The sequence below is a fragment of the Halictus rubicundus genome, chromosome 16 (genome assembly GCF_050948215.1).
Source record: "Halictus rubicundus isolate RS-2024b chromosome 16, iyHalRubi1_principal, whole genome shotgun sequence".
NCBI lineage: Eukaryota > Metazoa > Arthropoda > Insecta > Hymenoptera > Halictidae > Halictus > Halictus rubicundus.
Window position 1 is genome coordinate 8777478 of NC_135164.1, and position 24539 is coordinate 8802016.

General features: G+C 41.0%; 1 protein-coding gene across 4 annotated transcripts in view; it reads left to right on the forward strand.

Annotated features, from left to right (window-relative positions):
• Positions 1-24539, forward strand: part of LOC143362225 (protein couch potato) — a 77425-nt gene that overhangs the window by 23129 nt on the left and 29757 nt on the right. For all 4 annotated transcript variants that reach the window (XM_076802211.1, XM_076802209.1, XM_076802208.1 and 1 more), the window contains exons 2-3: positions 16190-16267; positions 20023-20076. In XM_076802211.1, the coding sequence (XP_076658326.1) occupies positions 16190-16267; positions 20023-20076 (132 nt within the window). The remainder of the gene's footprint in view (positions 1-16189; positions 16268-20022; positions 20077-24539) is intronic.

Genomic DNA, 24539 nt, shown 5'->3' on the forward strand with positions numbered 1-24539 from the left:
ACCCTGTCTTCTTCGAGCCTCCCTTCCTCCCTTCCGCTCTGCCGTCGACCGCAGCCGTCTCCGACCCTCTTCGTCCCCCATTCATCCCCCTCTCTTTTTACTATACCGACCTGTCTCTTTCTTCTTTTGTGTCACTTTATTTATACAGTCTGCCCTCCCCCTCCCCCGCTGCTTTCCACATCCTCCAGGTATCTCTTTCCGTTTCATTACATATGTCGCTCTGTTCCTCTTTTATGGGTTGCTGTATCCCCACCGCCACCCCTTGGAATCCCCCTCCCATCTACCCTTATTCCCTTTTTTCGCGATAGCTTGTCCTTTTTCGCGTTCTTCCTCCGTGATTCCTCGTCGTGTCTGCTCTTCGGTGAGAGGCAGAGAAAGAGAGAGAGAGAGAGAGAGAGAGAGAGAGAGAGAGCATGCTCTCTTTCGCGACGGCACTCGGTCATGTTCGATGCACGGTGGCTTCGGGCCAGGGCCGGTCTTTATAGCTCGCCCGGCGACTTCTTTCAGAATTTCTTCGCTGGAAACGCTTTTTTCAGTTGGCCCTTTTCTTCCGCGACCCTCCGCCCGCACCGTCCGGCCATTTTGCACGGAACTTTTCATCCGGCGGAGAGGGGCCGGACTATTGACCGTTATCGAAATCGGAGATAACCGATTCAACCTCGATAACCGGCGGTATTGTTGGAACGGGGTCAAGATGCGGAATCATTATTGTTCGATGGGATTTTCCTTTTTCTTCCTTTCCCAGTTCTTGCTACCTGCACTCGGCGGTGGCTCCAGGATTTTGCCACCTACGTCTAGGCTGATGGGGTAATTATTCCAGTAATCAACCATCCAAGGCCAGATAATAGTCCGTGAAAATGACGATTAGAAAACATTCGAATCTTGTGATATCAGATGATGATAACGAGGCATTAAATTTTTTCGCTAAAATTAGTTAATACTTAACCCGTGTAACCCTACATAACCCCATAACCCCCATCGCTATTGGTAAAACCGTCACCCGCCATATCTATTGCTTGCTTGCAGCTTGGCGTTCGAAAGCAGAGTACCCATTGAACTGTAGTCGCGGAATTTACGACATCCTAAGTCTCGCCGGGAAATTGTTCAATTTTCGACTCTCCGGAGATGGGAACGGGAACCGTATATTGCATTCTTTATGAAAACGGTTGACCAGAACGACACGGTGCACTCCGAAATACCGCGTGATCACCTTATACCTCTCCCCCGAGTTTCGGATGGTCTCCATTCCGTTCGGGAATTGGATGCATGCTCAGCGATACTTTTGTCGATTATTAAATAATAAAATGACGCCGACGTTATCTTCTACGCCACGTAAATTATTAAGTATTGTGGTGAAAAATGTATATTTTCCTACAGCGCGAGCACGGTTAGAGTTTTGCCAATAGTGTCACAACGGAACGTTGCCATACGACCATCTCTAGCACTGTTTGACCCTTATCCGTCCCAAGTATCAGGTTGACACATTTTCCTATACTCATCGCATATTACGACGAATGTAAATAGCAGTAAGCTCTGCATGCTTTCTATTTTCTGTTATCTGGGAACGACGCAAGGAATTTTATGCTCGAAATGCAACAATCTATTTTTCCATCCCACTGTTTCCTCAGCAAGGGACGAATTAATTCGGCAGTAGCTAACAGTTCTTCTAAAACTGTACAATGTCAATTTTCCGAGTCCGCCGTAATTTTCGTACATTCGACACTCTGAAACATATTCCGAAAAATTTACTAAAATACGTTGCGCCCCTGAACAAGACTTTCGTATTTGAAATTACTTCGTGAAACAATGAAGTTGCTGAATTCCTGCCTTGAGGTCTCGAGAATCGGACACGAACTTTTGCAAGGCTTTACTTCGTGAAACCAGGAAATCAAAGTTTTAATCCTAGAAACTCTAATCTGCAGATGCTTCTTGTGTCTAGTTTTGATTGCGTTTATGGATAAAAACTGAATGAAAGTCGTTTTGGAATCTATGGATCTTTTATATTTTCGTATTTCCCATTACAGAATAGAGTGGGAGAACCATAAAAATAAGGTGACACTTTGGAAATCATGTATCGATTTGAAAAGAATCCGAAAGCTATTATTGCTACGACGTGGGATAAAATGTAGCGAAATGTTTGAACGTCATTCGTTGCTGCCGCGCTTAGTGAAAAGCCTATAGAAAGTTTTGCAGGTTTCCATTGCACTATTGTCTTTTTTCATCGAGCCAATTTTGTTTTCTGTTTTCGCGAACAAATTTCTGTTCGGCGTGTCGCGCGCAGTTGAAACTGAACGTGTAATGGCAGCCGTCGGAAGTTGTCAGAAGCAACTGTTACGATTCCGTAGCGTGGGGAAAGGAAAAAGAAGCGGAGGAGGTGGCTATGTACATGTAGATAGACGGTGTAAAAAGAACGATAGCTAGGGGGTCGGCCCTGTTTCTTTATGACGATGCAGGCGGACATCGCCGATGCATGCAGGCCTGTCGTCGGTTTACCTGAGAATCTAGGGTCGCTTTTTCACCGGGAGCTGCGAAATTAATATTAATGACCGCAAAACTACGGGCGTTTTATGCCGTGAAGGGAACGAGCTCGCCAAAGAACCGCTGCAAAGTCCGCCATTATTGCGCGCAAACTCAACGTCCACCTTGTACCATTTACGATCACACTGGGCACACTAATTAACAATCGGCCAACAATCTGCTGCCCTATCAAACAGATTCGAAAACTCCCATTATTACTTCCGTATCAAAAATACGCGAGTGAGAAAGACTATAGACAGACGACGAATTATCAAAATCGTATGGTTTGTCTCGAATGCTATTCGAACGAGAAAACATTAACGCGCAATCGCGATCGTGTGAAGAAATAATGGCAGAGTATACTGCAACGCGAATGTTTAATTAACAACCAGGCACAATTTTGTAGTACACCTCAAGAAATGTACGGTAGAGGTAGAGAAGGTAGAGGTGTTGAGATAGTTCCCGATCAACAAACAAATATGCTTGCTTTCACTTTCACTCTTGACGAATAGGTTTATTTCGTCATATTTATTTATTTCAGTAAATAAAACATTTCTCTAATATTTATTAATAATCATTTTTTAATGTTTGTTCTTTTTTTAACCAATTTTTGTAGAAATCATATCAGTTTTTCAAATACCCGTCCGCTATATTGGATCCGCAATTTGGATTTGAAAATTTCAAATTGAAATTCGTGATCTTGAAACCATTGTATCGCAAATATTCGTCCATATTTTGGCGATTTGGGACCATTATGCGTCGCCGTAAGTGTATTTCAAAAAATTGCCTGGTTGACGTGCTGAGGCATAAATACACGGGACACGTTGTTTGACGATGCAACGACAGATGCAAAACAAGTTATCGTTCTAATGCATCGGTAGAGGATTCTGTACACCGCAGAAGCCAAAGTACAGTTAGTATAAAACAGCTGAAGAAAGCGAGAGAGTACGGTGAAAGAAGAATTGAATTGCATCGACTCGCGGCAAAAATTCAACTTTCTTTGTGCAGTGGGTAACTCGATCGTGCAACTTATGAACCGTTGTGGTTTTCGCTGTGCGTTGTACGTGTATACCGGAAGGTTCGAGACCGGACTATTATGTGGACTGGTATAGAAAGTAAAAGCCGTGAAGAGTGTAGGTATATATGTATATGTATATGTGGATAGCGCTCGCACGGCGAAATGAATGTGAGGATCGAGCACATGACGCGGTTCCATCGCCGTGTAATCGAGTATTACAATTAGCCTGACCTCGCCGAGTTTTATTATTCATAGTGGCCGCCATTGGTCCGGTGTATGTCTTCTTCGATTGTGAAACGTGGCCCGATCGCGCGAGGTCGTCCTCCATAGAACTATAGAACACTTATCACGGGATTCTATAGTCACCTCTCCTTTGTATTTTTTTTTTCTTTGGAAAGCAGCGAACGGTCGTTTTCCTGTATCGAGGAAAATGGTATAAAATTGGCGGACACATGTTACGCTGTCGAGTCTGCGCTGTCCAGCCAGATTGCAGTATGCTACCCGTTGCAGAGGGTAGTATATACGGAATAATTTACGATTCACTGTATAATATAGATACGCGTAGTACTGTGCAAAACTCTCGGCCACGTTGTACCGTAATTCTGCATTCTTCTTTTCATTCAATCATTTTATATTGTAGAGCGAGATTTCCTAATTTTTTACGCATTTTCAATGGTTTTATGAAAACTTAAATATTGGCAGTAGTTAAATGTAACATACATTCACGGTTTAGATAATATTTGTTATTGATATAATTTGATATACTGTATTAGCCTAGTACAAAGTATAGTATATTCTTAGATATGAATAATCGCACTTTTTCCTTGGAAAAAAAAGAATTATTCTAATTGCAAAATGTTATAAAATTTTGCGATAAAAAATTCGGTTCATTATGTTACGTTCTGCGCTCTTAATTTTTGTCGCATGTTAACAATTTTCAACGTGTGAAAGGTTTTCACGCCCGCGTGACCCGATGTCGTTACACATACGTACGAAGTTTGCGAGGTGGTAAATTAGTTTTGAAACAATAATGGTTAGAACATAATTACGACTATAGAGAGTGCCCCAGATTTTTCCCGACGTATGGTGCAGGGGCGTTCTTCGAGTAAAAGTGAAGAAGAATGTTGCTTGAACACGGGCTGGTAAACGCTTTGTTGAAAAGTTTTTAAAAAAGCATGCAATTCACCGTTTTATATTTTCATACAAAACACATCGGTGATATTTATGCAATCTGTTTACAAATGTTGTGTTCTACTATACTGTACAAAATTCAAATCCATTAGAAATTTAATTGATTACGTCAATGCTTCGCTTACATCATTAATTTCTTACAAATTTTTAAATTTCTCTTGGAATTGTAATTTATAAGTTGAATTTTCAGTAAGATGGGGACACGTGGAAAATCTTCTGTAAATATCAAAAGGCCAGTAGTAAATGAATCATGATGTTAGCAAACAAAAATATTTATATCTCAGAAACGGTTGACCTTTCGACCTATGTTCACTAAGGCTTTTTTACTCGTCATAGTGTGTTCTTATATGCCATATAAATATTGAATGGTTTTTTTGAACACCCTGTATATATATCACGAGTACTTTCACTTTAAGAAAATATTGCATACCGCACGTGAAACTAACTAACTCTGAAATACCGCAAATAAAAGCAGCAAAACATCTAGTAAGACTACATCGATATTCAGGACTGGCATGAAAGCGACACATCGTGCAGCAAAAATTGTACAAAAATTAGAATGAAAAGGCAACAATTGTTATGGTTAACAGGCGAAAGCTCCAACGTAAATAACAAACTTTTGATTTGTGAAACGACAATAATATTGCGTTGTTGCACATGATATGTCCGATTTCAGAATGCAAATGCTGTGCTTTGATCAAGAAATACTATTACAATCTACAAGTTCATTATACGTCATTTTAAGGTACACACGATCTTTATTCATATATCCAACGTTACCTTTGAATATAGTTTCAAAGTTCCTTTGAAAGTTCAAAACAAAAACTATAAGACCCAATAAAACTTTTATTTTATGTGTGCCACAAGAAACCGTATAGTAAGCAATTTTTCACAATAGTTTATGTTTTATAAAATGAGAATTTTTCTTACTTCTACTCCGTAGAACGTGCCGGCACCGTTTGACAGGAGAAACTAAGGACACCCTATATGTATTGTAGATACCAGTACGAGACTGTTACGAAGCTGTCCTTATTATAGAGTTTGTAGCTGTGTATCGGTAAATAAATATTAATAAATCTACCGAACAAAGTTTCGTATTCAAATATTCGAACAATGCCGCAAGTGCAATAGAAAGCTTGCAATTTTCGTACCGTAAGATAGGAAACGGCTTTTTGTGGGAAACGAGCTTCGAGAACAGGAAACTCGGTGTCCCAGATCAAGTAGGCCGATGGCGACCTGCATTTCTGGCAGCTGTAAGCGCGATTCACAAGTTTGCGCGCGGCTGGAGTTCATTTTAGTGTTGATTTAGATGCGTTCCGACGTGCTGCCGCGCTGCGCTACTGATACATAGTGATGGGTTCTTTTAAATAAATATTGTTTTATGCGCTTCAGGCCCCATTTATAGGTTAAGGAGAACTAGGTTACGTGTTTGAAGAATTTCTCGACGCTGAAAGTTTCGGACTAGTGTTCGATCACGCTTCCAGAGGTCCGGATCGCTATTCGCGGCGCGGCGGCCGAAAATGCAACGAAACAGAGTTGCACGTGCGCTTAGAGGTCGGAGAAAACGGGGTCCGCCGTGGTGTCTCGAGTACCATCGCATTTGGAGCGCATCCGAGCAATTTCACGAGTCGCTCGGCAGCCTGACTACGTTGACACCACCATCTTATCGTTTCTTTTTCACTCTTCTCTCTCTCTCTCTCTCTCTCTCATTTTTTTAGTGTTACGTTCATCGATTTTTCCTTACCGGGGACCAGCTAGGGACAAACAAATCGGCGCCGTGCGTGAAAGCCTCTCTCTACCCTTTTTTCTCAGCTCGTTACTCTCTGTGATTGCTGAGTGCATTCGGCTGTTACAGTAGCCGGAAAGATTACCTTTTTTTTCTAGATCCAGTCACTTTCCACTTTACCGTTGCGCCGCTGGAATTCCCTTGGAATTCACTTTGAACCAAGAAATCGTACTTGATTCGTAACGTCACATTTTAAATGAATACATCTCACAACACGGACGGAAAGAAATCACTCCTTCTACGGTATGCAAGAATAGTAAACGGGTGAATAATGTTCACCCCGAGGAACGGCGTATGAGGATTAATATAAGAGCAAGCCCTCGCTCCAGTAATTGCGACGGTGTCTTATAATCTTGTCTGTTGGTGTAAGTTGGTTTTCTAGGAATGGAAAGTTTAATTTTCTGGTAGCTATTTGGTTCGTAGTTATTTTTCGTCGAAAGGTTTTCCCGAGGAAAAGGGAACTCGAGATGCATCATCTAGGCGTTTTTTCCCCTGTATGTAACGTGCACAAGTGATTCTTTGTTAGAAGATAGGCCGAATGTATGAAGTCGAACGCGTTGAAAACGACCCCGTGCTCATCGAACCCGAGCTCCGGTATTTTATTTTGTCTCGCAGCCGGAAGCACGCTTCTTGCACATTGGCTTCCACCGGCCCTTTTTAACATTTCCTTCGCCGTGCTGCACCTAGGATTAATTTAGAGGTTGGCACGCCGCTGACGTAACTACGATATTACGTCGGTATATATATATATATATAAATAAACGTGTTGTTGCAATGCAAACATTAAAATGTTCGACGAACCGCGCCCCCTTGCGATGGTTCAGCCTAGGACAATATTTTTCCCGCTGACGTCACATTGCCCTCAACTTACGGCTTATTTCTAGATCAGCTGATCTTTAAAATTCTATCTTCAATTTTCATTTAGATGTCTAATTTTACATGTAAATAAATCAATCCGATTGTTGAACAACGATAACAACGATAGCATTATATGAATTATGGTCTACTGTTCGTTGATGGTAGAAGAAACTACAAAATGGCGATGACAATCTTGGAGACGCAGAACGTGAACAATCGAAAACTTCAGTTTCTACCGCGATACAATCAAGAAACTCGAAATTCATTATCAGAATAAGTTGATTACAACGGAGTATACTTTTATCAAGAAATCTATGTAGGCAAAAGTTGCGTTTGTTCAACGTTACTGTCGCAGAAAGATTAAATTGCACCTAATTCGCGACGCGCTGATGTGATCTGAGTGCTGCATTTAAAGAAATCCTAACGCGTGATATGACATTGAATGAGAAAATAGAAGCTAAAACCGAAGTGCAGGTCTACGATAGATATGTTCTGGAACACGACCATGGCGCAACTTATTTTTATGGCTTTGCTGTAAAGGTGGGTACACACGGAATATAATGTAGCTGGAGAATATGTACACTGGAAATACAGCGTGTGACGATAATTAATCTCTGGAACAAATGAATAGAGCAATTTAATATCCGATTAAACGATCCGTAGATAGGTTTCTAATGGGGTCGGCCGGATGGTATGTTTGATCAAGAACCGACGCGACGATCCGGAGCCGCGTTGATCCATGTCCAACCAGGCCCCGCGTAAATAACCAGCGCCGTAAATACATATAAATAATGGTGAAACGAGTTCGTGACACTCGGGATTATTCATAGTAATAAAGGAACCGACCGACGGCCTCTTAAATTCACGCCGATTCCCTTAAAATCCCATCTCCGAACGAGTAATGGCCGGTTCTCTGTCGGCCTCGCAATTTATTTCGACTCCCTTACGATCGCGGACAGGTTACAGAACTGTTGAAAATAATGGTGTCGGATGTTCTCGGACACGTGTCCACTCCTCGTAATTGATATTCCGCTTAAACGGCACACGAAATTTCTGTTTGTTTACTTGTACTGGTATTTTCGCACGCAACCTGCTCCAATTTTCGAAATCTCCAACGAGGCTTCTTCGCTTTCTTGTGTTTCCACCTGTAACATGTTATAAATAACGCTGATTCAATGGTTCCTTCAAATCGTATGCTCGGTCCACTTTCTGAAAAGTAACTACATTCTAAAGCAGAGCTGTCCAGCGTCTGCCCGTACGGGCAGCGATTTTCTTGCCCTGGGCGTACACAGAACGGCACGGGCGGAAAAGCCACGCCCCTTCGGGCAAGGTTACATGTATTCGTCACACGCATTTTCCCAGCTACCCCCACTCTGCTAAGTCACTTGCCCTTAGCTTTGCCCACGGGCATCGGCGGCTGCCCTTGCCCGCTAATAGGCATGTTCATCAGCTCTAAAATGTGTACGACGATTTTCTCGACTGACTGTCTTGAGAGTAGATGCTAGAAAAAAATGCTAGAAAAATTTCATATAAAAATATTTAAAAAACGGAGGCCCATTCTGAAGACACCTAAAATGGTTTTGTTATACAATATGAGCACTACTCGTGCCTTCCCTTTGTATCTTCCCCTCGTAACAAATTGAGAGTGTATATCCACAAATAAGGAAACAAAAAAGCAATTTGGAATATAATAATAAACAAGCTTTTAGTTGTAGCAACGTTTCTAACGTCTGTAAGACGATATGTAAATGTTGCCAGATTACCGTCGGGCCAAGGTAAATTAGCCGACTATAATAATTGTAGGCCCTATGTTGGGGATTTGTATGCAAAACCACTAACTATATCCCAACTAATTCCCAACCCAATTAGGGTGTATACTTCACTCAAACATCCGTAGCTTCGTTACATTTACGAGTTGGAATAAATCCTTTTCTGGACCCGTGTTCGAAGACTTGAACTGCAGGAGGGTAGAATTAAAGAAACCGATCTTTGCAAAGTTCTAGGTCGGAATAGCTCTTAATCAGGATCAATCGATTCTATTAATCGACGTGAATGTTAGGTTAGGCAAACAGCGCAGCGGCCACGTGTCTCGGCAGGGCTGTCGGTCGGGCCCGGTAATAATGGGTAAAGCAACCGTTTACGTTCCTGCGGGTTCGATGAATCCCGGAGTCAAGGTTTACTGGTAATTCGAGAACATCGAAAAGCGGCTCGTGAAATCCATGTCGAAGCTTCACGCTCTAATCTGCGGTCTTTGTGTTCGCGGGCTCTCGGTGTACGTATGCGCTTACAAACGCTCCTATTCACGAGCCAGGAGACAATGGTTCGTTGTGTGCGGTTTATCTGATTTGATGAAGCCAACGGCGTGGGCGACGACGGCCGAGTCGAATGCATCTAACCGCGTCGAAAAGAATACTTTTTACTCGAGAGCATCTTCTAGCATTCGCGCTCTGTATGCGTGTAGGGCGAGACAGTTTACCGTACTAAGTTCACTTAAATACTAAAAAGTAAGTACTATAAGTGAATCTTAAACGAACGAAGCTATTCAGATCCGCGCCCGAAAGATTTACTTAACTGGGACACCCTGTATTAAGGAAGCCATGCAAATCACTTTTTACAGTAACATTCCACCTCACAATGAACAAACTCAAATCGGTTTCGTCTCGCTTACAACATCGTCTATGAAATCGATACCGTAATATTTTTCAAGTATGACTAATCAGCAAAAATTTCAGCACACCGACGCAATCTGAAACTATTGGCTCTCTACGAAAATACCAAAGGCTCCTAAATTGTCAATGTTTAATATCTCGTCCGTATAACGGTACTTTGGTGAAAAATTATTAAATAAACATATTCATTCATGAAGATATTATATACTAATCTTCCAAAGTGAGAGCCGACTTTTGACAATTTTTTCGCATTGTCATATTTTCCACTTTCGTTCGTGACTTTTTATAGAACAATTTTAATATTGAATTGCATATGAAGAAATTTTTAACGACTCACTTTCATAAATAACATTTTTAAAAATTATCTAATTTGTCGACTTTTTAGATTCTTGAAATGAAAATATTTTATTTTTGACAATTATGTGTACGTATATCCTATTTCAGATAATATTTTGTATGCGAAATATTTATTTCGCCAAATATTGCCGGCCTTTTCTGGAAGCGCACCGCACTTGAAGAAATGAAAAGGTTGTTTTGACTTACTTGAAGATTGGATTCGGAACTTCAGTAAACCTGTTTCGTAGAATCATTCCTCGTTTGCTGTTCGTTCGAAGTGTCCGTGGTGTACGGGGTAACCTCATAAAGCCGCGACAAACCAGGAAAACGAATACGAACATATTTATGCAGCATTTCGAAAGCATTGTTAGTTTTCAGCGATTTGTTTCCGGGAAAAGTTTTTCCCCGCGAGTTCACGGTACTCTTCCGCTCTCCTCTTGTCGGGTCTGTTTGCAGTGCTCGGCAAACACGTGACATCTCGGGGTGGAGGACGAAAACTTTTTCCGAAATATTTCCCAAACGGCTGTTTATACTTGAGCGATTTATTTTCTCGAAACTTGTTTCGCGCGTTTGCAAAATTTCTCGTGTATTTTTTCACTTGCTCGTTCGCGCTTACGGCGAAACAATTGTTCGGCGATTGCGTGGAATAACGAAGAAAAATGTAATTATTTCGTACATGTTCAAAAGAAAACGCAGTGGAAATTGTTTGGTGTATAGTCTCAAGTGCCTACTTACCTACTTTTCGTAACTGGACTGTGTATGCTTTTGTAGAAGAAAATAAATATGAGGGAGCTAGATAGAAATTATTATTATGTGTCCTTTATAAAGGTGCGCTTGAATGGCCTATTGCAAATGCAATTTGGTTAGGAGCCACCTTATCCGACTGCACCCTTTGTGCTTGCAATGTGCATGATAAAATAAAATTGTCAATTTTACCCTCTAAACCGTCAATTCGGGAATTGAAATTTGACTTACAGTTCGAATCAGTTCCAATCGCTTGAAATTCGTCTGCAAAAATAGGAATTTGCATAAACGTGAGCAGCCCACTGACAAGCGTGGATCAATCTTAATAGACTCGGGAGAAGAGTGAGTTTCATAGTGGAACGATAGGCAAGCGTCTTACGTGAGCCCAGCTTAAGTAATTGCATTGCGTTAACTTATGACGCGCGCACGTGTCCACGTAATGGCGCCGTGAGAGATGCTCAACTTGTAATGATGTAGATGCATTAAATTACCACGACGAACCTCCGCGCCAATTAATAAAGTTAAGAAACGCTATCGGCTGAAAGTATAGCATGCGATCCACCCGGCTCGAGATAATTGCAGGACTGCCCATCTTTTCTCTCTCTAGACTCTGGCGATTCGGCCAATTATCTTTCGAGACAGATGGTTATACAGGGTGTTCCATTTTGAACTCCTAGGGAAAATATCTCGAAAAATCTGAATATGAAAAGAATGTTTCAGACAGAAGCTTTATTGCTTCCCAGGGGACACTTTAACTTGCTATCATTGAAAATGCCAATAAAAGTCAACTCTGAGAATTTAGCGTGAAGTCACTTTGCTTAAAGTTGGTTGTGTCATTGATAAATTAACAATTGCTTTGCGGGGCGTACCAGACGATTACGACTCTACTTTGGAAACAAACCGTGTTGAAATATAGTCTGTGATTTTTGATAATTTGTTGTTATCATGAGAAAATTGTCTATTTTCCGTTGTCCGCGAGACAACATTTACTCAGCCTGTTTTCATGGCAAGGGTTCTTTTTGGTTGGACCGTTTCGCTGCAGGATACCACGCTTTTTAATGTTTCACAAAAACCAGTTGAGCCGGAAGTAATAGCTGGTCGTCGGGCCGTCGTTTTTCCGGTCCGGGCCGAGTAATTAATACGAGGAAAGGATTAACGGGGTACACTTGATGCGGATAAAAATGGACGACTTTTTTTTTGTTGTTGTTGGCTTCGTTCGTTGTTTGACACCAGAATAGATGTAACCGGGCGAGAGTTTCGCGTTTAATTGCACAGAGTATATCTTTCGGAAATCATTTACTGGTAATAATCGAGTGAAAGAACATTCTAATTTGAAATTCGGATACGTAACTTTACCAGCCTATTTAGAACAGACGAGAAATACTACAATGAATTCTTCTCGCGTGTTGTGTAATCACGAATGCAGCATAATCACTAAAATTGGTGTGTGTTGCTGCAAAAGTCAATGTCGAGTCCGGCTCGACGTAGAACCAGAATCGGTTCAATTAATCTCTTTCGCCAGTGAAGTGTGTTAACGCATATGGAAACATATTAATTTTGGTGCGTTTTGGTTTCATTGAGAGAAAGCGTGTCTCTATTTTTGGCAAGCTTTTAAAATCAGGTGTTCCGTATTAGGTCGCCAGTTACCCTACATATTGAGCCTCGATCCCATCGAAAGTGTTGGTGCTTCGACCGAAAGGTTACTCGATTTCGTCCAGCCGGAAAGCCTGCCGCGCCAGTGGCATAGCATACATCACATGCTTATGGGTGCAAGGTTAAATTGAATAGGCGCTCGTGAATATCAACGTGAAGGAGTTACAGGGGCGGCGAGTGAAGCCTCCTTCTTCCGGCACACGCCGAGGTAAGCAGCGTGTCGCGGTGCACGGTGTTATGCGAATAAGAAGGCGACAATTTGTCCGCTTTTCGCGAGATCACGTCCCTGCTGCTAGGGATGGGATCAAGTTCGACGTGTGCTCACCAATTTCTCACTCCATTTCATCATCCCAACCAGATCACTCTGTTCACAGGAACTCCATTTTGTGTCAGCCTTTTCTCGATTTATGTCTCAAAACTCGAGTGATCTTGGGGACCACTGCTAATCCAATGACAAAACTTCGTCATTTTTCATTACTTTTCTATGGGACTCTCACCAACACATTCCACAAGACTGTAGTTAGTTACCGATTATACAATGTTCTAGAACGAGTGGTACAAGCGGACAAGCAGTGATTAGATTCGCAAATATAAGCAAGAATGAACAAATAACATTTGTTTTTTGAGAAAAACAAGTTATTCGCATCGGCTGTAGGAATCGGCTGGCGTGTCTGATCATGACCAACCAATTCTACTTCCTGCAAAACCGGAGCATGCGAGCTTGACGAATTTTCAAACTCGTTCTTCTCAAAAACGAAGCGTCAACCGAAAAAAGTGATATTCGTTTATTTTCAATTATTTTATTTTAAATTGAGGATTAAGGGAAATATATATGTATACAGAGTGTCCTGGTATTGATGGTTAAGGAGCCTGAATTCTCGCATCGAACCGGAAGAGAGGAACAATTTACTCGGTTCTATTTTCCTCTTACCTGTTTTTTTTCCCCTAGTTTTCGCCTCTCGCTGAACGTCGTGCGTACAGTAGAACGCGGACGCAGAGAAAGCGGTCGACGCATTGTTTCCACGTTTTCCACGTTTTCCACGTCTACGTGTTCGCAGCATTGTGTCCGACGCGTTGCGCGCCGATTCGGTTGCGTTCCTCTGGGAAAACCTGCCGTCATCGTACCGGTGATAATGCATGGGAAAAATGCGGATCGATTGTACATAGGCACTCGGTGAGATTGATCCGTGCGATTCTCGTAGAAGCGAATGCGCGTATGCGCTGCACGAGGTGTCCGTCTTGAATCGATCCATGCAGTCGTCTCTTCATTTATTATTCCGGAAAATATTTCAAATAGAATTCACACTGCTTTCTGGGACGTATTCCGAGTGTTGCGAGGAACACTCAACACGATCTTTGATTTGCACGCACAGATTAATTGCGCACATTAATTTGAAGTGGTAACATATGGAGATAGATTAATTTTGGCGTGTTTTAGCGCTGGTTTCGTTGAGATGAAGCATGTCTCTATTTTTGACAAGGTTTTCTAATCAAGTGCACCGTATTAGGTTGCCAGTTACCCTTCACATTTCGTTTCTCATTCTAGCGATTAAGTAAAACCAGAATTATGTTCTAGATTTTGAAAAACCCGTAAAACCGTTCTGTGTGTAATTAACAAAGAGACGAATTTTATTCGGCTTTTTGCTACCCAGTGTACTACGCCACCCACTTAGTCTGCTATGGAAACAAGTGGTCAAGGGAGTTATGGCAGTAGGACGAAACGTCTGACCGTTTTGTCCCGCTACAAATTGTATTCCATTTGGAAACGTTTCTATAGGTTGTAAAATCCGAGACGCGTTCTAATCTGCCAGTGATACCTTTTCCGCGGAGGAAAGTCCTGCGTTGAACAGACCGGTCTGTCTCAGTTGGCAGCCTGCCAAATCAGTATGTAATTTACCGTCACAGTTTTGCTTACTTCCGCGGTAGCCCACAATGTGTTCCAGTCCCCGAGACCGAGTAACTGGGTCAAGAATGAATCGAAAGCGAAATAAGACGATTCTTCGGGACTTGGAATAGTTGACAGTGGATACTCGGTTTGACGTTACTGCGACAGACAAGTACAAACAAACGGGACCGTTTGTTTGGCATGTCAGGTTCAATGATTTCAAAGAGGAGAGATATTGATCCGAGGTCGTCGGATATGTAGCATCCAACTTTGAATTATGGAAACGCACTCGAGACAGTAGCTAATAACTCAATCGCGTTTCACGATCAAAGTTTGGCTTCGGTTAAAATCGGAGTCGGCCAAGATTTCGAGAGAAAATGTTTCAAATACCGAGTAGAATATAGTCGGTCAACGTGCATCTCCGACATCTGAATGTTTGGAACAAAAATGCGAAATTTCTGAAGTTTCCCTGACGATTTTTCGAGAACAACATATGAAAATTTATGGACAGTTAATATGAAAAGAAGTCCTTTATCACCAAACTTTTTTTTTTATTATATTTATGTACAAAAATGACGTAGATTGTAATTTGTTACTATGATTTTATAGAGTTTTGTAATCGTTAATGAATATTTTTCGCAGTTTCTATTTAATTCAATTAACATTTTAAACATTCATCGCACCATTTATTATTTCACACATTATTTCACATTTATTATTTTATACTGTACACATCGATCTGATCAGTATACGAATAAACGTAATATCTTTGACAAAATGCAATAGAATTATAATAATATTACTAGATACTATTTGCCCTAAAATACTTTTTCTGACGTGACCCAAAAATTCTATTTTAGAAATTTTGCAGGATCCTAGAGAGTATCAAGTGAAGTGGATTGATCAATTTTATTTTTAGGTCTCTTTCCGGTTCTTCGGAATGAAACCACCCCTGGATACGTATCTTCGAAACTATACTAGATAGAAAAATACAGTTCCAGCAGAAATTGAATGGATTTTTTGTCGCGTCGGAAAATGTGGACTCGAGTCCGCAGAGGGTTAAAACAGATCAAAATTCTGAAGTTAACCGAAGTTATTTGTTGGCAAAAGTATGAACAAAAAAAAATCGATTCGTTAGACGGTATATTTCGTACCGTGGATTGTATATCGTAAAGTGGTTCGACGCGGACGAATTACACGAAATAAACGAAGGTATAAGCGAAATCAGTCGTTAAATTAGAAACGGGACAAAGGGAGCGAGTTCCCCGTCGCATTACCGTTTCCTATTAATTTGACAATTAGCTATCGCTTCACCCCCGCGAGAGCACCAGTCAAACAGAGCAGGCTAATTCCCGGTTATCTCCAGCCATCCTTCGACCCGACACGAATCCTTTTTCCCGTTCCGTACGGAACTCCGCTCCGTATCTTCTGTTTCTTTTTCCCCGCCCCTCCCCTCCATCGCCCGTCCCTGGCCCCCCCAACAATTAGCTTAATTAACTCAATTATCGCTTTCTTTCTGTTTCTTTTTCCAGGTGCGCACCTTGTTCGTGAGCGGCTTGCCGATGGACGCCAAGCCGAGGGAGCTTTATCTGCTCTTCAGAGCATACGAGGTAAGTCCTGATCGTTTTTTCACCTCGATACACCGTGATCCTTAAATCGGTCTTCTTCCATCGATCATTGTCTCCACTCGACGATCTACCGTTCTTTCGCGACGCACAGTGACGAAAATCGCCGAGATCCGCTCGCTACACCCCTCGAGAAAATTATAGTACACGTGCGCCATCTTTATTAAACAGTAAATCGAATTTAAAGATTTTGTATGCTTTTTGAAAGTAACACGTAAATCCTCGCGGCATTATCTCCTGTTCAAAACGAAATGTTTCAATTTTAACGCAAACGCGGTATGGGTTCCCGTTGTCCGATTGCTTCCAAATTTTGCACGCATCATTTTCTCATCGAGTGATCATGTCCCAGATATCTAGCCGATAAAAGTCCCAGAACTATCCCCAGTACCGAGGGATATACCCTAAGTGTAAGGCAGAAGCGTGTATTTCAAACCTGAAAGATTTTAAGGGGAAAGCAGAAATCGATAAAGTATTATCCTAGGATCTTTCGTGCAACTATTTCTGAGGAGTGTACAAGGGTCAAGAGAAATGATTCGTCGAAGCTTTTATCGTATCAGAATCTACTGTGCACCGGCTACTGGTTCTCGGAACGCAAGGAGAGAGAAAGTTCAAATTCGTTAGACAGCTGGGGGTATTCACTATATTTTCGAATGATCGAGCGCAAATGTTTTCTGGCTCTCTTTGGTAGAAGACTGAAGACACAACGCCGGATAATTGTGAACGTTCAGCGGAGAGAAAGGCTTGGTGTAACTTTTTCTCTTTGACTTTGCGCGCACCACGCTCGAGGAGGCACAATGGGTTTAACTTTCGAGGAAAATCTTGAAATGGAGCGGGAACAATTTTATCGTTCCACCGGAGCGTGCCGGTTCTCTACTTTTTTTATCGTTAAACTTGTCACTGCAATGGGGTTCTTCTTGTCTGTGACCGACGCAGTCACCTCAAAATTTTCCCTCATCGATCGAAAATATTTTTTTCTATCAATTTTACTTATTCGTTAGGTGCTCCGGTCAGTTTTGAGAGACCTATTCCAAGTCAACGATCATTTTGTTGAAAATGTTCTTTGCTAGTTGTAACTTTTTCCCACTTTTCTGGAAGTGAATACCGCGAAAAAATAATTTTGCGTTTCTTGCTTTCGTAATCAAAGCCCCGACTTTTGATATTCAACTTGGGGATTCCCCAGAATCACGAATTTAATGTTAAATTAACCTTCGAACTTCTTCTATTTTCATAAACCTTATCGCAGATAGCATACTGAACAAAATTCCCCGAAGCAGGTATCACTGTATTAAAAATAATAACGAAATTTTAGAAATCTTGATTGTAGTTTTCGTGTGACTATCATATTAGCGTTTGCATGTGTCGCGAAAATATAAAATCTATCATTAAGGGCCGGATTGTTAACGCTGCCGCGTATCGTACACGAGCACAATGCAAATTTCACTTTATCTTGAATCTTATGGAACCTTTGATAAAGAAAATATATTCTATTTAACCTCCTTTCTTTGTAGATTTACCTCACGAAGATGGAAATTTGCATAATGTTACACAGACTGTGAGAGAAGTACTTCTGAGACGATTAGATTAGCGCAGAGGTTTGTCGCATTTGTAGGCCACAATCGCGAACGCGAAGTTACGTAATTTCAATGCGATTTTCATTAAATAAACTAGTCTACAGTGGATTCTGCGGGTCTTAACTGCAGAAGTTTTACAGTAAACAAAAGGAAGGATAATTACAGAGACATTAAAGGAAACTTTGAGTTCATTGAATCTGTAAACTCGGGCCAGGTCTAATTCTCCGAATGTCTTTTAACACCAAATTCAAAACAGTAACGAACACGTCAAATTCTTGTCTGTGAATTTTCCAGTATCGTCAACAGCGAAATATTTGTTACCCGTCTTTCATAAATCATATTATGGAATGATTTATGAAAACCAACAATTTGTCCATATGGAATATATTCAAAAAGAATACGTATACGTATAGAAATGTACAAAGCCACGCCTTGGTTGAGGTTTTCGAAAGAATTTTACGTTCGGGATGGAATTGTGTACATTATTGCGACATTAAATATTTAAAATTTTCATTCTGCGTTATTCGTTGAGCCTGGAGACCTTCTCGATGGCTCCGTGCAGTATCATTCGTCATCGGTTGGTCACAACGAAAGAGATCAGTTCCGTCGCAGAGGATTTAAAAATATACGCTCGGATTGCTCCAGTTTTCTTGGGCCGCTTTAATATTTGAATAGTTGCGCGCACCGTTGCTCGAACCCGATTATTTATAATACCGACGGAGGTTAGACTCTGTACTTCCATTAAAAAAATCAATTGGATGCACACAAATATGGACAAGCACATTAACTGGTGGCACACTAATGTGCTCAAAGGATTTTTAAAGGCACCGCTAATCGGGACAAAAACCCTTCTTCTAATTTCAATCACATTATTGTGAACTATTAACATTTCTCACTTGAAAAAGAATATTCTAATCAGAAGAAAGATATTCTGAATCCACATTGTACAGATGAAATCGACATCAAACAATTCAATAATCCGTGAATTAACAATTTAACTGGGACAAGTATCCTAGACCCCATTAAAGAAGTACTCTTAATGTTGTCATCCTAACGGACTAGAACAAAAAATATGACAATATCAGAGGTTCGTATAAAGCCTCGAACATTCGAAAGGAACAATCAAAATTTTCGGACCAGCAGTTTTCCTCGGAGGCGTCGTTCCGGTTCGAATTTCGAATGTTTCGAGTGTTCGGACAGGTTCGCATAACTCGGTCGAATGATATATGGACAGCGTGTTACACGATTTCGGTGCTCTTTACACCGAGCAAACACAGCACCCTGGCACCGTCGTATAATCCGAGCACGCTGGTTCGCTGGCATAGTCTCGGCTTTTACTGGCACAATAAACTTATGAGTACCCGTGTTATATTTGTACATATGTACCGCGCGTTGGTTCCCGCTAAGAAAACGCGTGTTAATGAAATCTGAAATATCGTCCGGTTTCCGAGGGAGTCGACGCGGCGCGCCGCGACGCACCGCGACGCTCCCCGTGATGTGCCAGGGGATATTTCACCGCGAAAATAATGGACGACAAGCCGAAGATTGTCGTGCGATGGCGGACAGCTACTGGCGACGTTTCCGTTCGTTCCTTTGCTTTTATGGCGAACGCTTAATGGCCGCGTAAACTTACGCCATTGCAGTTCTGTCTCGTCTTTCGAGCACTTGCTCGGCAATAATTTCGCGATCAACTGCATCTGCCCCTTTCAAATTTTGACGCGTTCGAAGCCGAAACGACCGCTCGGAATTTATAACGTCACTCTTGACAGTCTCTCTGCTCTATTATCGTCGACGAGTGGCGGCCGTAAGCCTATTTACTTGCAATTAGTAACGTCGTGGAGGATGGATGTGGAGTCAATGATCGATCACCGGTAAACTAAGGGGACGTCTGAACTTTCTCGAAATATTATTTTATTAACACCAGAACTACCGAACCAGTCAAAATGACTAGTAGGTGATTCCTTCTTTCACGATTACTGAAACTATGAAAACGTTTTCGCGAGTTTAATATATTTCTTCTTTGGAGTACATGTTACCATCTTCTGAGATCAAAATTTCTAACATCAGAATTTCCAAGATCAAAATTACTTCTGCATTGTTGGTCTACGAACTGTCATGCTATCTCTTTTGGAATCTCTTTTTAATATACTGCATTCCATTTTGTTTCAGGGGTACGAGGGGTCCCTGCTGAAAATCACGAGTAAAAATGGGAAAACAGCATCGGTAAGTCACAATATTTATCTCTTTACGAAATTTAGTATTTGTTTACAAGAAAATGAAAAATTCCTACTGTACCCATAATATTTTAAATGAAACATCTTTTACTGCCGGTATATTAAATGAATGCCGTGACTGTCGCCCATCGATAAATATAATAACATGCTAACGTCATTTTAAATAAATCATCTCTCTCCTGTACAACATTTAGTAGTGCGACTAACTGACTCGATAACAAAGTACAATATAAGAAAACTAATTAACCGGTGCGTACAATGTAGTAATGTCTAACAAGTTTTGTTTGAAACATTGTTTGATGCAACAAATAGGTTACTAGTAAATTCCGATGGTACAGTGACTCACCGTGTATAAGCATACAATAATTATAAATTTTCTCTAAACAAATCGTAGTGCAAGGCGTTAAATATACCAAATAAGTACAATTTTTTTTTTTTTGATTATTTAAATATATTTTTAGACGGATAATATTCGGAGCAAATTTAACCCCCTCTTGAGCTGAGACGTTACTTTTATCTGGAATGAATTTCAGTGTTTCACTCGAAAGTTATTAAAAGCATTTTTATATTTTATAGTTATTGTAACAAACCGATTACTGTACGAGGTCGTATCATTGCCATATCTTCTCGCGTGGCTCACGACAAGAAAAATTGTTCCACACGGCTTTAACAATACGATGGATCTGTCCTAGATTTCTATGCGCGAAAGGTTAACCCAGGCCAATACGCCGTTTTCCATATTCGCTACCCCGAAATAGAGGGTAAATTCAGACGCACGGGGTGATTCTCCTCGGAAACATCGATTCCCTTCCTTGGTTTCGGATGTTTTCCTATCAAGCGGAAACGGTCCGACAAAGTATGTATCGAGATTCCACTCCGCGATTGTTCCTCGGTAACCGAACAAATCAGAAAACATACGATCGGCAACTTTCAATAGAATGCGCTCCGCGATCGAAGCAACTTTGGGTTTCGTCCCATGTTCGATCGAATTCTTTTCGCCACCGTATCCGTCTGATATCCGAGCAATCTAGCGGTACAACATTCAGTTCCCCTAATCTAATGTACCAGTCAATCTACTGGTGATGTGTCCAATCTGAATACAGAGTGATTCAGCTAACAAAAGTGCTCCACTTGAATGACTTGTACACTATTTGGTATGCGCAAAAATGGTCGAAACGATAGTTGTATGGTTTTCATAGGAGCCTTCCCTGTAACAATTAATTTGGTTCTCTACTGCTTTTTTACCGAGATATAAACGTCACCTTGAGTATTTTTTAAATCTTCCTTGAAAATCGAATCTTGAGTGCCAAATTATAGAGGTAAATGGGGTAAAAAATTATGGCTGAATAAACGAGTTTTATTTAAATATTCCTTCTCTTGCTCACGATTCGAGCACGGCGCGACACCAACGCTACCTCTCAGTAGAATAGGTCTGTCCGTATCGGTGAGACAATGCTAATGCAATAATGAAACTTCTTCATTTTCACATATTTCTCATCAAATTTTATCGACGCATTTGTGACATTTTTCTGATCAAAAAGGACACCGAACAAGATATAATTTCGCCCATATTTATCGTACACGCGAAGCATAACGTATCACTTCAAAACTCTGTTGGGAATGGTTTCATAGGAAGAAATGAAAAATAAAAAACGTTTGCATTAATATTGTTCTATCAATACGTTCGTAGGCACACACGTTGCTCGCACTCAGTCTTCTCAGATCATACGCTAGACACAATTTTAAGTGTATCTTAACTACTGTATCTTATGGTATCATCGGCGGAGTGTAATCAAGCTCTTTGGATGGGGTTTAACACTGGGAAAGCGGTAAACAATAATTACAAGAAGAATTGCATTGTTGCGGAGGTCACGGACGGTGGGAAACGAAGTCCGGTCCGACAACCATGGCGTCAACGATGGCGGCCGATGTTACGTGAGTCAAGTAACACGGAAAAAACATCTAATCGATTTTCCAGGGGGGGAAAAATACGTCAATTTTATACCTCCGCGGAAGCCATCATGTCGGCTCGGACCTAGTATATAATCCAGTGAGATAGCATTAATTTATGCGCCGCTGGTAGAACCAACGCACGCGACAACCTGCACCGCTAACGCTATAAAATCTCCACTCCGTTAAAGCATTAACGTTCTTGTCCGCCTCTTGTGTAGGTATATTTCTCTGTGTGTGCATGTGGATATGTATATATATATATATATATATATATATATATATATATATATATATGTACATATGTGTGTGTGTGCTTTTGCCCTTTACCCGCATCCCGAAGCTCTCCAAAATAACACAGCGGGGATAATATCGATCGCGTGAAAGGAATGCATTTCCTCCGAAGAATGCCAAGTGACGTCGAGTCGCGGTTTAGCATTAAAAACACTAGAAGAACATTAGAAACGTATCTACAAATACCGTGTACTAAGGTTTTTCGGAATTTTTGGGCTTTTGGGCATTTTTGCACACTTTGCGGTACTGCCTCGCTCGAAGAAGCAAATCATTGCGGTGAACTTTCCGCAGTTGATAGCATCCCAATAAATATATTAATTAAAAATAATCCACTAAAATCAGAAGGGAGATTGTGAATTTATTACGAGTACAATAGAACCTCGGTTAACCTAACCAATCGGAAACATTCGAAATTCGGTAAATGAAGAATTGTTGTCAACTTTGATTTCATTTTACTGTCACGCGAAGAACCTTCCTAATTGCAAAATGTCAATTTGAATAAGATATTAGCAATTAACTTTGCATACATTTGAGAATCCTAAAAGGATCCGACGTAGATGTAATCTATTTTAATACAAGTTCATCTTAAGGTACCAGTAAAACCATTTTAAGATCGATAGTTCCGAAAGAGACGATTTTAATATATAATTATCCAAATTATCAATACAACTTCTAATAATAAAACTACGGGTTGGGTTCTGCTTATTAATTAAAAAATATTCATCCTGCAATTACTGAAATTCTAGGAATTCTTCTGTAGAAAATTATTCAATAGATTCTGTTATTCGCGTCCCTACGGAAATTAAAGTCTAGCGAAATCTCAAGCAATGCAGGGTAAAATTTTGCGGTGGAAATATTTTAATACTTATTCTCTCGAGTAAAATATCTTGCTACGAAACGTGCACATGCAATCTGAAATAAAGGAACCATTTGTTATTTACTATTTAAAATAATATCCAGCTCTGACTTCGAGAGATGTGTTTTAAAAAGGCGAATTATAAAACGTGTTTTGTAAATTCATGCATAGCAAGCAGTGTTTGTATACTATTATCGCACAGAACTCGCGCATATTAGTAGGTGTACCATAACTGCATAAACATCCGCAGTCCGATCATTACACCGTATCCAGAAATTCGCTCGAATTCCGGAAAATTCAATATTCTATGAAAATCGTAACGGGTCAACGGTGTGTGCAATTTGCCACCGCGAGGAAGGGGCAATTAGAACAAACAAATGGTAGCTGAAACTGTCTCGTATTGATTCGTACCGAACAGTGCCAGTGACCGGGGCGCCGGGCGGTCGGCGAAGGCCTGATTGCACGGAACGCGGTATACCAACTTATTTCGTGTGCAGCACAAGTTCATTTTGTTGTGGGGAAAATCTGTTCTGAAAATCTGTTTGGTCAATTTGTAATTTACCTTCTATACCAGCGGAAACCAGTGCATTTACCCCTCGCCTTATCATTCCGAGTCGCACACCTTCCGAAGACGTTACAGTTTTCTTTCAGTATAATCCCCTCTTCTTCTTCTTCTGAAGTTTTTCCCTCGACACCGCTTGGCGCCAATTCGATTATTTGATATCAACTGAAAGCGCAAATTCAATTTGGTTTAGGGCTACTTTTGACCTTTCAGTTGCAATGTGAAGATCTATCGAAATCTTTTGCCCCGAAACATAACCGCTTATGTTTTGTGTTTAAATCGGGTACGAAGTTTCGCAATCGTTCAATATTTGGAGACGAGGGTGTAGACAAGAGAAGGGCGTAGAAAAGAAAATAGATTTGTACATGGTAAGCACGATTGTGGAAAAGTGCAAGTACGGCGTTTATGCATATACCGCACTCGACGGGGACGTACTGCGTGCAGCGGCATTCCGCATAATCGAAGGGGTTGGGAAATTATAATGGCGGCCGACTAGGGCAGCAGTTTCGTGCGAGTACGGTACGCAGTCGAAAAACGCGAAACAACTCGCGTTCATGAGAAGTTGCTTTATTCAATATTTTTTCCGTTCCCGGGAAAAGAGGCGGCTTGAATTGCGACGAACCAAGATTTTAAAAGTACTTGCAAATGGAACGAATTATTTGTTTTGTCCCTCTCTTTCCTCTGATTCGTCGTTCTTGTTCCCTGCCTCCGACCGACTAAATTGCATTCATCCCAATTTTGCAAGGTAAGTTGGTCGTAATTTGCAGGCGAGGCTCGTTTCTCTTTCATC